Source organism: Chiloscyllium plagiosum, unplaced genomic scaffold, assembly GCF_037043375.1.
Source record: "Chiloscyllium plagiosum isolate Xiang-an unplaced genomic scaffold, Cpla_swu_hap1 HiC_scaffold_3, whole genome shotgun sequence".
Taxonomy (NCBI): Eukaryota; Metazoa; Chordata; class Chondrichthyes; order Orectolobiformes; family Hemiscylliidae; genus Chiloscyllium; species Chiloscyllium plagiosum.
The window spans coordinates 68,289,967-68,306,122 of NW_028270141.1; the positions used below are offsets into that span (position 1 = coordinate 68,289,967).

The 16,156-nt window shown below is 40.7% G+C and overlaps 1 protein-coding gene across 7 annotated transcripts in view; it reads right to left on the minus strand.

Annotated features, from left to right (window-relative positions):
• cd2ap (CD2-associated protein) overlaps positions 1-16,156 on the minus strand; it is a 242,843-nt gene that overhangs the window by 95,328 nt on the left and 131,359 nt on the right. For 6 of the 7 annotated variants that reach the window (XM_087980127.1, XM_087980120.1, XM_043683183.2 and 3 more), the window contains one exon: positions 992-1,060. The exons of the other annotated variant lie outside the window; for it this stretch is intronic. In XM_087980127.1, coding sequence (XP_087836253.1) covers positions 992-1,060 — 69 coding nt within the window. The remainder of the gene's footprint in view (positions 1-991; positions 1,061-16,156) is intronic. 7 annotated transcript variants of the gene reach the window in all.

A 16,156-nucleotide genomic window follows, 5' to 3' on the forward strand; every position in this document is an offset into this window, starting at 1 on the left:
CAAGAGTACAACAACACAAATTGCTGCACTTGTCAATTTCAGAACACATTTATGAAAAAGCTGAAGTCTATGTTTACCAACACTTAAAGTTCCAGATGTCACCATTGGAAACTACGTTTTTAAAACCATGACTGACCTTTGCTCAAAGTATAGCAGTTTGTATTATCTGCTGAGTAATTCTCAAATTCTACAATATTCCCCTTTCAGAAAAATCCTCTGAAACTCCCTTTGGTGAAAACAATTTCTACTTTGAAGGCAACTCAACACATAATGCAGTGACATTTAAAATAAAAGTACTCGGAGTCCCAGGTTTTTGAGTCACTGATAAGAGGGGAATGGTGATAAGGAGGAAAATTTGCAGTTTGGAGAGAAATTTGCAGTTAAAAGGTATTTCCATGCATTCATAACCCCTGTCCTATTAGGTGGTTGCTGTCTTGGATTCAAAAGGTGCTGTTACGTAGTGTCGGAGAAACTGTGCAGCCGATCTTATAAATCCAATGCTTCCTACACCAACGTGGAAAGCTGAAGTGGATGAATGTCTAAGGCGGTAGACGGGGAGCTAATCAAGCAGGCTGCTTGGATAGCATTTTGGAACTGTACCCATCCAGGTAAGTGGAGGGTATTTCATTACACTCCTGATGAGCCTATAGAAATGATGGACAGGCTACAGTGATTCAAGAGGTGAGCTATTCACTGCAGAATTCCCAGCCCCTGGCCTGCTCTAGCACTTCCAGTATTCATATGGTTGGTCCAGTTCAGATTCGGGTCAAAGATAACCCCCTGCAATATTCATGGCAGTGGCTAAAGTAATGATATCAATGTTAAAAGTCATGGGGAGATGACAGCTAGGATGGGCAATAAATGCTGGCCAGCGGGTAATGCCCACATCCCATGAGTGATTTAAGCAAAGCACTGACAAAAAACAGTGGGTAATGATATATACATTTAATCTTTTTCTGTGCTATACAGATGACAGTTAGTTAACACTTACTGTTGTTACCATTCGATTCAGCACCCCCACGGTAGGGAAGAGAACTTTCACTTGAGCGTCCATACTTGACTACCAGGTGAACATGTTGGTAAAAAGAGTACAGAAGATAGGAGAAGGGTTAAGCCAACCAAGCCCTTAAGCCAGCTCCATTGTTTAATATGATTATAGCTTATCAAAGCTGAATACACTAGTCACATCCTCCATCTCCTCTTCTTCTCTGCCAGCCTCCATCACTTCCTCCAGCAGCTCGTTACATACACGCACCACCCTCTGCATGAAAAAGTTGCCCCCGAGTCCATTGTAAATCTTTTCCCACTCACCTTAAACCTATGCCCTCTAGTTTTAAGCTCCCCTACCCTGGGAAGACAACCTTGGCTATCCATGCCAGTCTTGAATTTATAAACTTCGGTAAGGTTTATATAATCTCAGCCTCGAGCGCTCCAGGGGAAATAGTCCCTCTCTATTCAGCCCCTCCCAATAGCCCAAACCCTCCAATCCTGGCAACATCCTTGTAAATCTTCCCTGAACCCTTTCAAGTTTCACAACATCTTTCCGATAGCAGGGAGAATCTCCTCCCCAGAACTGTACACAGTATTCCCAAAGTGGCCTAACCAATGTCCCGTACAGCCACAACATGACCTCCCGACTCCTATACTGACCAATAAAGGCAAGTGTACCAAAGCCTGCTTCAATACTGTCTACCTGTGACTCCACCTTCAAGGAGCTATGAACCTGCAGTCCAAGGTCTCTTTGTTCAGCAACACTACCAGGATCCTACTATTAAGTGGATAAGTCCTGCTAAGATTTGCCTTTCCAAAATGCAGCACCTCACATTGACCTAAATTAATCTCCATTTGCCCCTCCTTGTCCCATTCACCCAACTAATCAAGCTCTCCTTGTACTCAGATATCCTCCTTCGCTGTCCACTATACAACCTGTTTTGCAGATAATACCAAAACAGGTTGTATAGTGGACAGCGAAGGAGGATATTTACAGATAACACCAAATATACTCACCATTCCTCCTATATTCACATCCAAATTACCTATATAAATAACAAAAAGCTGTGGACCCAGCACAGATCCTTGCGGCACACTGCTGGTCACAGGCCTCAAGTCCAAAACAAAATCCTCCACTACCACCTTCTGTCTCCAACCTTCAATCCAATTGTGTATTCAAACTGCCAAAGCTTGGCCAAATTTTGTATTCAAATTTTCATTCAATTTGGATCTGCTATTGTTTGCACTAAGTACTTGAGCTGTGCTCAGAATCCCCAGGGAAGAAAGCATTCCCATGTCGTATACCCACACAAATTGTCTTTGTAATGCAGCCCTGGTATTTCACTTGTAAAACTTCACATTATCTCAAATTAACTAATTTTTAAAGACAGTGTTTTGACTTCTTATTGTTATGTGAGTGCCACTGTTGGAATCAGCATTTATTGCTGATTGCTAATTGCCTCAGCTGCCAATCCTTACCCCTGCAGTGTGTGGTGTCAGTTCTTGATAATACTGGGAAGTAGGGAGCTTGTTAGAAAACAACAGTTTTTCAAAGTATTTAGGGAGGTGGACATCTCCAGTTAGGCCATCATTTATTGCCCATCCCATAATTCCTCAAGGGCAGGTAAGAGTCATTCACATTACTGCCAGTCTGGAGTTACATGTAGCCTAGACTGGGTAAAGATCGCAGTTTTTCTTCTCTAAAGGACCTTACTGAACGAGATGGGCTTTTTGTCTAAAAGGACAGTCGTAGATGATAACATGATCACCATTAGACCAGATGTTTATTCCAGATTTTAACTAGATTCAGATTTCACTCCCTGCCATTGTGGCATTTGAACCTCTCTACAGAATATTGTAGACTTACAGCTTTTTATAGCCCATCATGTCCACATCAGTCAATAAAGTTCTGACTACACTAAGTCCATTTTCCACCTCTTGGCCCAAAGGCCCAGAAGCTATGGCAATGCACATCCACATCTAAGTACTTGTTAATTGGTATGAGAATTACTGACTCAACCACTCTTCCAATGAGTTCTGGACTTGCATCCATTCTGAGTGATTCAATTTGGTATTGTCACATGTACTGAAATTGAGTGAAACACACTGTTTTCATGCTATTCAAGTAGATCAAATCATACACAAATACATCAGGCGACTCGAACAAAATGCAGAACAGTGGTCCAGCTACAGAGAAAGTGAAGAGAGAAATCAACTTCTATATTTGAGGGGTCTATTCAAAAGTTTGATAAGTGGGGAAGGAGCTATTCTTGAATCTGTTAGCACGTGTTTCCAAACGTTTGTATCTTCTGTGTGATGGAACAGGGTGGGAGAGAGTATGAAAATGTGTTGCTGGAACAGCGCAGCAGGTCAGGCAGATCCAGGGAACAGGGGAATCGACGTTTCGGGCATAAGCCCTTCTTCAGGAATGAGGAAAGTGTGTCCAGCAGGTTAAGTTAAAAGGTAGGGAGGAGGGACTTGGGGGAGGGGCGTTGGAAATGCGATAAGTGGCAGAGGAGATGACTTGGGGTGTGCAGTGAGAGAGGGACTCACTGAAATCTTTGTAGAGGGAGGAAGAGAGTTTCTTCAAGGAAGGCATCCTTGTAAGAGGATTCGCAGTAGGTTAAAATCTTCGAGGAGAAAGTGAGGTCTGCAGATGCTGGAGATCAGAGCTGAAAATGTGTTGCTGGAACAGCGCAGCAGGTCAGGCAGCATCCAGGGAACAAGAGAGAGTATGACTGGGGTGACAGGGGCTTGAGGATATTGGCTGCTTTCCCAAGGCAGCGGTGAGTGCAGATGGCAGCAATAGAAGGAAAGCTGGTTTGCGGGATGCACTGCGCTGTGATCATGACTCTCTGTAATTTCTTATGGTCTTAGGCAGACCAGTTGTCATACCACATTCGGATGCATTTGGATTGGATGCTTTCAGTATAAAGTTTGGTAAGTGTCTTTCCTTAGCCTTCTAAGGAAATAGAGGTATTGTTTTGCTTTTTTGATCAGAGCAATGTGGGTGGACCAGGACAGATTGTTGGTGATCATCATTCCCAGGAATTTGACACTATCATCTCTCCCTCAGCACCATTGATGCAGATCAGGGTGTGTTCACCACTCAGCTTCCTTATGTCGATGACAACCTCCTGCATTTTGCTGATGTGAATGGAGAGATTGTTATGTTCACACCATGCCTCCAAACACTCAATGACTCTGTCTTACCATTATTTGAGATCTGACCCATCAGTGGCATTGCCAGCAAACTTGAAAATACTTCTCCTGAACTCTGTTTGAAATCTTGTGCCTCTGGTCTTAAATCCTGTGGTTTTTGACCCCAACATGGGAACAGGAGTGGTCCATTCAGCCCCTCAAGCCTGTTCCACCATTCGATGAGATCCTAATTTCATATACCTACCTTTGGCCTATGTGTCTTAATACATTGTTTTGACAAAAATGTATCCAGCTCAGAATTAAAATTAACAAATTTAGAGTTCCAAACTTTACCATTCTCTGTATGCAGAACTGCTCCCTAACCTCTCTCCTATAGGAGCAAGCAAAAATTCCCATCATCTAAGTCACTGGATAAGGCTCTAGACTTTTCCAAAATCTAAAATACTAAAATACTGAAAACCTACCAAGGAAAACCTGCAAAGCTGACTGGCTTTTAAATGTGATTTTATTTTTTAATTCTTAATCAGGTTTTTTTTTAACATATTGGACCAGTATTGTAGAGTGGGAGGCAAAAGATAAGTTTAAGAGAAAGGAGTTATAAATAGCGGTTTTAATGTTATCTGTTGGTCTTAAAGAATAAAATTGTTAATTTTTACTTTAAATAGTGAAATCTGGGATAGTTCTTTGCCTCTTGAAATTTAACAGATTACAGTGCGAGATGAGCTTCTCTGTGTGTCAGCTTTAAAGTAGCAAAGGGGCTTATCCCGTTTCGGAACACTGGGCAAAACCCTGGACTGATGAGGCTGCAGCAAAGAGATAGTAGAGCCAGGAGAAAGGAAATTTCTGTCTGGAACTATTGTTTCGCCTGGAATTCCATTCTATACCTCCTCTCCAAAAGAATAATCAACGGACACTAACAAAGCTCTAGCCCAAGACAGTTTTTACACCTTGGGCTACCCAGCACAGACAGTATGGGGCCTACAGACATACCGGACATTCAACTTCAATCGAAATCCATTCACACTTACTCTTAATGATCGGGAAACCAATCTATATCAAAAGAAACACCAGATACACAATGGACAACACAGATTTGAGGGGTGGTAACAGGGTACAGTCGATATAACTGGCAGCCCGATCCCACCTGGGACAGCACCTTTCTTTTCCCCCCCAACAAGCTTCTGCACAAACTGCTTTCCCACAGGCTTTCACCCCAAGCAGCTTCGGAACCAAGAACCACAGAGGCCAAACAAAGAAGCTAATTGGGAAAACCAAACCAAGAGCATCATCAAAACAATGGACATTCCGAGAGGAGGACGTCAACCAAATGCTGTCCAAACAACTGCTTCCAAACACCTGCCTGTTCCGAACGAAGAGAATCAACGGCTAGAACCTCAACAATCGGGCACACTTTAAAACTGCTTTCCTCAATGGTGAACTCAAACTCCTAAAGGTCCCAAAGCTCCAAACTAGCTAGTGGGGAGGCGGGTGGTAACAGTGCATTGGGGCCTCAAAGGGTCAGAAGCCTGACTCAAGATCCTGCAATTAAAACTGCTGTTTTTAGGTTGTAATGGTGTTTGTTCAGTTAATAGTGCATTTAATAGTATTACGATCCTCAGTGTAGCTGACTGGGTCAATTTCAATGTCTATTGCATTTAACTGGATCTCTTGTATTATACTTAGCTTCAGTATTTAATTTATATTCTTTTGCCCCGAAGCACCTGTCTACTGCCTTCCTCATTTCCCATTCCCTAGAAAAAGTCCAATATCTAGAAACAAGGATCGGAGGGATTTTCCAACCACTTTAAAATCAGAAAATAACTGATTGCAAACCAGAACCCTACAATACTGAACTGTTTGACATTAATTTTTAGACTAGCAATTCTCATACCAGCCTCTCCAGTTCTACAGTCTCAAATTATTTCCACTAGTTTATCTTTATCTACCCTGTCTTTTGCTGTTACTATCTTGAAAACCTGGATCAGATCATCCCTCAGCCTTCTAAATTCTATACAAAACAGGCCTATATAATCTCGCCTCATAACTTAACCTCTGAAGTAAAGGTATTATTCTGATAAAGTTACATTGTATGCCCTTCAAAGCCAGTATCTTGATCCTAAGGTGTGGTCTCCAGATCTTCTCAGTGTTTCAAGTGCATCTAACTAGGGTTTTGTATAAGAACATTTGTGTTCTTATACTCCACCCCCAAAATCTACTCTTGGAACAAGCTCTTTCCAATCCACCCCCTCTATTTCTCTTATAATAGTACACACCCCTCTCGATCTTCATTGCTCCAAGACGATCCCAGTCTTTCTACTTAAACTTCAATCTCAGATTCTCCAGCCCAGACAGCATACTGATGAATCTCCTCTGCACCCTTGTCAACACTTATGGTTAGTTCCACCAAAACGTCAAATCAAGTTTCTCAAGTACAACTTTCCCTTAAATTCATGCTGACTACCCCTGGTAAATCCACGTTTCTCTGAGCACAGCCTAGCAGAATTCTAATAGCTTTCCCACCACTATGGTTATATTGACTGACCTGTAATTATTTGTAATCACTTCCTAAAAGCATCCTGATAGTGTTAGCAGGCCTCCACTCCTCTGGCACCTCACCTGTGGCCAGAGAGGGGATTGAAAAATTATCGCCAAGCCCTTCCCCCATGTCCTCCCTCATCTCAGTTAACAGTCTCTTATACATCTCAACTGGGCCTGTAGATTTATCCACTTTAATGGCTGCTAAATGCATTAGTACCTCCTGTCTCTATGTAAATTTCTTCTAATATTTCAGAGTGCTCCAGCCTGATAGCGACACCTGCAGTGTCCTTTTCCATTGTGAAGGCCAATGCAAACTGTGCTGACATCTCCTGAAGAAAAAAAAGGATGGACAAAGAGCTTTCTTGTCACTTATGTTGAGGGAGACACAATGAAAAAAAAGTATTGTGTCGCCATTGAGGTACAAAAGAATAAATAGAAAGTACTTAAATAGACTTCATGTTCATTGTCTTGGGTCCCAGACATAGCTCCAGGACTTGTACAAGTTCCCTGCTCTTGACCACTCCTGTCATCACTGCAGCCAAAATCCCGCAGCCAATTCCAGGAGTCCACGCAGTGGGCTAAAGAAGCCACAAGTCCCCACTCCAGTCACCACCACACTGCTCCCAGCCTCCCCCTAACATCAGGGGCAAGAATAGAAAAAGACAAAAAGGAGAGAAGAAAAGAAAAGAATGTGGCCTGCCTGGAGCAGAAAGGCTTACAGTCCCCATGCCGCCATCTTGAATCTATCTCTATCATTTCTAATAGGTTCTGTTCTTTCACAATTATTCTCTAGTTGTAAATATATGTAAAAACACCTTTACGTTTTCCTTTATTCTACCCACCTCTTAACTCTTAGCTTTCACTTTTGAATTTTTAAAAATTTTATAGGTTTCTATGAGATTCAATCTCTCCTCATATCAGCCTTGCCATCCCAGGAATCAATTTGGTAAACCTTCAGTATACATGCTCTATACCAACAGTGTCCTTCCTCAGATAAAGGAGACCAAAACTGCACATGCGATTCCAGGTGTGGTCTCACCAATGCTTTTCTAACTGCAGCAAGCCATCCTTCTTTCCCTACTTGAATCCTCCCACTATGAAGGCCAACATACACTTTATCTTCTTTACTGCCTACATGCAGACTTACTTTCAGCCAATTGTGCTAAGGACATCCTGCTCTTGTTGAACGTTCGTCTCTTTCAATTTTCATTCATCCAAGTAATAATCGGCCTTCCTGTTTTTGCTACCGAAGTGATACCCTCACATTATTCTGCATCTACCTTGGATTTGCCCACTTAGCCTGCCCAAATCATATGCTAACATTTCTGCATCCTCCTCATAATCCCTCTTCCAACTAGCTTTTTGTCATCTGTAAATTTTGACATATTACGTCGAATTCCCTCATCTAAATCATTAACAAATTGTGAATAGCTAGGCAAATAAAAACAGAAATTGCTGGATAAGCTCAGCAGGTCTGGCAGTGTCTCTGAAGAGAAATCAGAGTTAACATTTCAGGTCCAGTGATCCTTCCTCAGGACTGATGGTAGCTTGGAAAATGTTGGTTTATATGCAAAAGTCAAGGTGTGGGGTTGGGGTAAAAAATAAACAATAGGTGGGGATAGACCCCAAAGAGATGATTTGATTAGATTAGATACTCTACAGTGTGGAAACAAACCCTTTGGCCCAATAAATTCACACCGACCCTCCAAAGAGTAACCCACCCAGACCCATTTCCCTCTGACTAATGCACTTCTTTGAACTGTGGGAAGAAACCGGAGCAGCCAGAGGAAACCCACGCTGACATGGGGTGACCGTCCAAACCCCACACAGACAGACACCCGCCCGATGCTGGAATCAAACCCGGGTCCCTGGCACTGTGAGGCAGGGGTGCTAACCACTGAGCCACTGTGCCACCCCGAGAGAGAAGAACACAGACAGACAAACTAACTAGAAGGGTGAATAGCTATTAATGAGGGTTGTTAGTGGCTAACAACGGGTAGTGTGTAATAGTAGATTACATGATAACAAGGTCCGGCATGTGGGGGTTGAGTTAAGGACATGACAGAGCCTAAGCCCTAGAGTTGAATTCTATATTGAGTCCAGAAGGCTGCAGAGTTCCCAAGCAGAAAATTAGGTGCTTGTCTTCCAGCTTGTGCTAAGCTTTGACTGAGGAGTGCAGCAAGACTGAGCCTTAAATGTTGGCCAGGGAACAGGGTGATGTGTTCAAGCAGTAGGCAACTGAACATTTAGGGTCTTTGCAGGCAGAATACAGGCATTCCTAGTGGTCACTCACTGCATGCTTAGTTTCCCCAATGTAGAGGGAACAACACTGAGCAGGGAGTGCATTAATGAGATTGTGTCAAGTGCAGGTAAAGCATTGCTTCACTAGGGACGCGTGTTTGGGCCCTTGGATACTGAGGAGTGAAGAACTAAACAGACAGGTGCTATGCCTTCTGCAGTTGCAGAGAAAGGTGCTGTGGCAGGGTGTTGGGAGTAAAGGAGAAGAACAGGGTGTCCCGGAGGGAATGCTTTCCACAGAAGGTGAGGGGAGTGTGTGCGTGGTGATGGCAGCATCTCATTGGAACTAGCAGAAAGGCCAGCTAATGATCCTATGGACGTAGACGCTGGTGGGATGGTAAGTCAGGACAAGGGGAACCCTTTCACCACTGCAGGAGACAAGAGAGGTGGTGAGGGCTGAAGTGCAGGAGTATGAATAGGTAGGGTCCTAGTACCAATCCTTGCATGTCCCATATGTTCCCTTTATTAAATATCTCATTTTGTTTCAATTACATTTTTAGCAGTTAATAAGTCTACCTTATCTACTGGCCAAAAATAATTTGGGAATTTGAGCCAAGATTGTTCTTAACTAAAATAACAGGAAAACATCTGCAAATACTACAATTATTATATGCGAAGTTGGACAATCCCAGGATAATAAAACAAAGAAAACAGTCACATTCATGTCAGCTCTTGACAGGATACACCTAATTTTCTCACTACCTTGCCCACAGCCTTCAAAATCTTTCCATCTCAAGTATCTCTCCAATCAGCTTTCTGAACATTATAATGGAACTTTCTTCCATTATTTTGGGCAATTCATTCCACATCATCAGAATATACCATACAAAAGTCTTCATGTCACCTTGAATTTTCTTCCAACATTTCTGTCCCTGAAACTGTTCAACCTTATTTACTCGTGATTCTTTTCATAATTTTGAACACTTCACTCCAAGCCTCTTCCTTTGGTCTTCTCTACACAAAAGAGCAAAAATCCCAATTTCCTTTAGCTCTCCACTTTAAGCTTTTCACCATTGGCATTGCTCTATTAAATCTCTGCACCCTCACCAAGGCCCTGAAATACTTCCAAAAGCATGATGCCAAGAAATTGGTCACAATATTCCAGTGCCAATCAACTGTATACACATAACCCCACAATTTTATTGTGTTTTTACATTGTCTCTCCATACTCTTCTTACCGAAATGTATCATTTCCCAGTTCCTCACATTAAACTTTATGCGTCACATGTTGACCTACTTCACGAGTTTGCCAATTCTTCCTCTGGCGTTTTGTTAGTGTATCATTAAATCTGGTTTAGCTTCGAATACAACTTGCTCCAGTCACAAACAAGAATCTTACATTTGAACCTAGTTACACAGTTATGAGGAGAGAGCTGGCCTCAGGTAGTTTTGAGCAAGAGTCTACCAAGGTATGGAGATAAAATAAACAACCATTTGAAGCAGCTTTTTAAGGTTAGCGGAATGTTTTAAAAACCAGATCAAGGACCTCATCAGACTGGGAAGCTAGATGACAGATAATGTCTGGGAAGGGCAGAGATGTTATAAAAAGATAGCCAAGCTATCTGAGTAGGCAACATGATGGGAGATGGGTCATTATGTGGCAAAGAGTGGAATTTTTCATTGTACAAGAATGGAAAAGTAGATTTTTTTTAAATAAAGGCATGGAACCTGTAACTGCGGAGAGAGATTTGGGTATGCTTATAAAAGGAATACAAAGCTAGCATGTTGCAGTGCCACTGTTTAGTGCAACCATATTTGGGATAGTGTAAGCAATATTGATCTCCATATTTAAGTAAAGATACACATCAATTTAAATTGGCACACAAAAGTTCACAAAAATCAATCCCTGGGTTGAGGGGGTTATCCTTTGACAAGAGGCTGAATAAAACTGATCAAGAAGTCACATCACTTCACATTGCCCTCTGATCTGGTAAGTAATTATTTGCCACGATGCTCTCTGCTTTCTGTTCTTCAGCTAACTTTGTACCTGAGCAGACACCGCAACTTTAATCCCAGGGGTTTCATTTATTTATTTATTTCATATAAATCTGTAATACATTACTTTTTAAAAGTTCACATTTACATCAATAACACTACAGTCAGTTCTGCGATAACGAGTGTTTCTTCAACGCAAATTAGCTTTAACATGATTGAAGTATTTAGACCATTATTTGTGGAATGCGAATTTTCCTGAACTGTATTGGCTATTAGCAATCCAGCCCCACTGGTTTAAATGGCACTGCTCTTATGCAATTTTCTTGTAACACAGGATCGCACAGGTGCAGAACTGCCATGTTTTATCAGAGCGGACTCTACCTATGACAAACTCTCCTTGACTTCAAAGGCAGAAATCAAGATAACCAAAAAGAACTTGCCAACAAGTAAATCATGTTGTTATCATTATTAACTCATATTTCCACTTCAATTTTTGTTTTGTCTTGAAAATCTTCCTCATCAACTATAAACTAAGTGGTTTGTAGTTTTGGGACTTACTCCTCCGCCCATTTTAAAACAGACATAATATTTACATATCTTTAGTCCTATGGAACCAATCTAAGGGGAACTGAATATTTTGGTCAGAGTTTCAGCAGTTGCTAGCCTTACTTCCCTCAGCAGCACGGGGTGCATCCTATCTGGACCGATTAGCAGTTTTCAAGCAGAAACGTCAATCTTTAAGCATCTCTTCCTTGACTGTGCCACTGGTGGCATCCTTTTGTGAAGTCTGGTATAAAAAACCCATTTAGTACATCAGTAACATTCTCTGTCCATATGATATCCTCTTAGGTCCCTAATCAACTCAACCCTTCCTTTGACTGCACTTTACTACATAGGTTTATAACATGGATTTTTTTTATTTTAAATCTATTTTCTTTGTCCTTTATTCTTGCTTTGTCATTTCTTTTCTGTACTTATGTCAAATTTGATGTACCGTTAAATTATTAATCAAAGTTTATCTTTTACTGCTTTACTTTAAGCTTTAGGCATGCAGGGAAGTCTAGTTTTCCCCATGGTGTTATCAGTCTTCACCTGAATCTCTCTGAAGGAATCCCACTAGTCGGTTTCATGGAAACAAGTCAAAGAGATTATTAAAATCACATTTTGTTTAGCAGCTGTTTAAATAAAGGACAAAAGGCTTGCTTATAATGCTGTACATGACAGCTTTACATATTTGGGCTACTTTAAACAATACGTTCATGAATTAATTGTAACATAGTGGGTATATTACTCAGCGAAGTTCATTTTTAGTCATGTATCAAGTCTGGCCAACATGTGCAAACATTTTGAGCTGTTGAATACTACAAATGGTCCACAGCGCTTAAGTTGAAACAATATAGTTTAGATTAATTACTGCTCATTACTCAGGCAAAGGTGACAATTTGAAGTGCGCTCTCAGTACACAACAGTTGCCAGAAATGATGGAAGACAATCACTCTCATCATTGAAGGAATGGAATCTGTCACCTCTTCTCAGTTTTCTGTTCATAATCTCATTTGCACAAGGTCTTATTTCTATACTTCTCCAGAGTGGTCCAGAAAACTCTTTTATAAATTACACAACTGCTTAGGTAGTTGCAAACCTATTCAGGGCAACTAGGGATGAACAATAAAATGTAGTGGTGCCAGAATTAGCTACAGAACCAATAGTAAGTTCTAGTAAAGTAACTCATCCTGAAAATGTCCATTTATGCATAAAGATTCCAAAGGCAATTGAAATTGGCTCAAATCAACTGCAATACCAATTACTTCACTTTTGCCGAATGGTCACCAAACTTAAAATTACATAAAATTTTAGATGCTTCCAATAGGATTCCATTAATGCTATGAAAAATGCATCCTTCACATAGAAAGTTGCTGGCCTCAAATAAGAGTGGTTTTTGTTTAAATATATTCCAGGCTCAATCTATTGAGTGCATACACACAGAAGTAAAACAAACTCTGGCTTAGTTTCATTTTGTCAAAACAATCCATCAAATTAGACTTTATTGATTGCCAAAAGTTACTGGCAACTTAATCCGATATATTAAAGACATATATGAAATCAAAATCACAATATCCACACCTCATTCAATAGCATTCTCCAGCAACGCAATAGCATACTAATCACACACTTAGATATTTCCTACACACATTTAGATATTTCCTAAACAACTTTTTCAGACATGTTATTACATACATTCCCACTAGAGCAGGTGGGATGTCAACCCAAACCAACTCATGTTTATCTAATCGCATGTCTAATCTATCTCATCACATACTTAACATCCAATATGATCATTAGAAAGCACCCAAAATGTTGATAATTGTCCAATAAAAATCAGAAATATGTCACTCCAGTCAGAATATTTCAAGAACATCTAGCAAGCAACAGATGATCATCCAAGACTAGACTGCAGTCTTACTGCATCAACAGTTTGTAAAGACAAACAAACTGAGATATTACAATGATTCAGTTTACAGCTACACAAGCAATTCTGGAAACAATTTATAACCAGTGATCACAGAATATTAAAAGTTACAAAATATAGTTCACATTGCACAATCTATATTCTCCAAAAAGACACAATACAGCCTCAATTGTAATTGTATGCAGGAATTTAAGTGAATTGACTTTGATCTTTAAGTGCTCATAAGCTGCAATTAACAATCATAGCTAAATTGCTTCACTTTTTGCTGAGACACACATCCGCTGTCTGCTGCTTCCAGTTCAAGACCAAACTGCATGCATGCACTGTGTAATTAGTTAAATATACTGACTGGCAAAGCTACTATGACAGGCAGTGTGCACCAAAGATTATTGGAAAACATTGTAGAGGTTTGGAAAGATCAGATCATTGAAGGAATTGAAAGATATGTTCATATGAATAGGCAGGCCACTTAGAACATGAACATAAACAGGAGTAGGCATAGGCCATCTGACCCCTCAAGCCTGCTCCCCCATTCAACAAGAAAATCATGTCTCAGTAACTTGATTGAGTTTTTTGTAACGAAGATGATTGATGAGGGCAGAGCAGTGGAAATGATCAATATGGACTTCAGTAAGGCATTCAACAAGGTTCCTCATGGCAGACTGGTTAGCAAGGTTAGATCTCATGGAATATAGAGAGAACTAGCCATTTGGATATAGAACTGGCTCAAAGGTAGAACGTGGTGGTGGAGGGCTGCTTTTCAGACTAGAGGCCTGTGATGAGTGATGTGCCACAAGGATCGATGCTGAATCCGCTGCTTTTCGCCATTTACATAAATTGATGGCATAGTTAGTAAATTTGCAGAAGACACCAAAATTGGAGGTGTAGTGGACAGGGAAGAAGGTTACCTCAGAGTACAACAGGATCTTGATCTGATCTGCCAATGGGCCTAGGCATGGCAGATGGAGCTTAATTTAGATAAATTTAAGGTGTTGCATTTTGGAATGGTAAATCAGACCAGGACTGGAGGGTTTGAGGCCATAGAGAGAAGCTGAATAGGTGGGGCTGTTTTCCCTGGACTGTCAGAGGCTGAGGGGTAACCTTATAGAGGTTTATAAAACCACGAGAGGCATGGATAGGGTCAACAGACAAGGTCTTTTCCCTTGGTTCGGGAAGTCCAGAACTAGAGGGCAGTTTAGACTGAGAGGGGAAAGATTTTCAAGGGACCTAAGGGGCAACATTTTCACGCAGAAGATGGAATGAGCTGCCAGAGGAAGCGGTGGAGGTTAGTATAATTACAACATTTAAAAGCCATCCAGATGGATATATGAATAGGAAGGGTTTAAGAGGGATATGGGCCAAGTGTTGGCAAATGGGACTAGATTAAATTTCAGATATCTGCCCAGCATGGACAAGTTGGACCTAAGGGTCTGTTTCTGTGCTGTACATCTCTATGACTGAGATCGTGGCTTGATCTTTTTTCATGGACTCAGCCCCACTTACCTATCCACTCATCAAACCCTTAATGCCTTTATTCTTTGCCAATCCTACACAGCTGCTGGTTTTTAACTTCCAATCCTCTAGCAAGGAAGGATGATGTTTAATTTGCATTCTTAATTACCTGCAAACCAACTTTTTGAGATTCATGCACAAGGATACCCAGGTCCCTCTGCTCAACAATGATATGGCAAAGATGCTAATCACTATACGTACCTTATACTATGAGGAAACGACCAGGAAAACTTGCTGTCCTATCCTGGTATATAAGATGAGCATAAAGATCTCCACAGAACTAACAGGTAACAAGAGAGGAGGCTAATCTAAGGCAAAGAAACGGCTTTATACCTACAAGACACGCAACAAAATGACTATTCGGACATGCACTTCACAAAGCTTCATAATGCTAGATTTATCTTGCAGAAACAGATAGGATAATAGATTGAGGAGTGTTGGAGCTCGTAAAAATCAGAGAATAGTTTCATATTTCTTGCATTAAACTTAACAAATTTTTGGCTCCAGGTCTCAATGATGGTAACCAGAAGTCACTGCAGATTAAAAACAAATGATTCTCATTAAACCTCAGCATCATAAGCATTCATCACTGTACTTGCTGTAGAGCATAGATGTTCAAACATTGCCTCAGGGATGACATGCAAATACTAACACATAAATAGACATGTTTGTCTTAGGTTTTCAAAAGGAAGTCTAAGCAGGACAAAGGAGAACAGGATGAGATTTAAAGAAAACAATGAGTAATAGGTCAAGATGATCATGTATGCCTTTATTGTTCCAAAGAATCTATACTCTACTTTCCAGAGAGAATTATATACAAAAATATAAGTTTTCTTCACATGAATCAATACTGTTACACACATCAAAACTCAGTTCAATACTTTAATATAACACGGAGGAGGACAGCACAATCAGAACTGACACTTTTCAAGTGAAACATGAAAATGAGACACAATCTGCCATATTAAGGGTTCATTGCCATTGTTTGATAAAGTAGTGATAGTTCCCCAAGCTAACATTTTTCCCAGTTTTTAAACTCCATCCCCCTCCCAAAGAAGGGCAATATTCCATTTGTGTTCTTAGTAACCTGCAAACCAACCTTTTGCGATTCATGCACAAAGACACCCAGGTCCCTCTGCATATCAACAACTAAAATATATTGCCTAATATCTATCCATTCTGATTACAGGTCATTTTATGCAAATTAGCAGCCACAACAATGACTCAAACAGCCCTGAAGTATTTACGAAA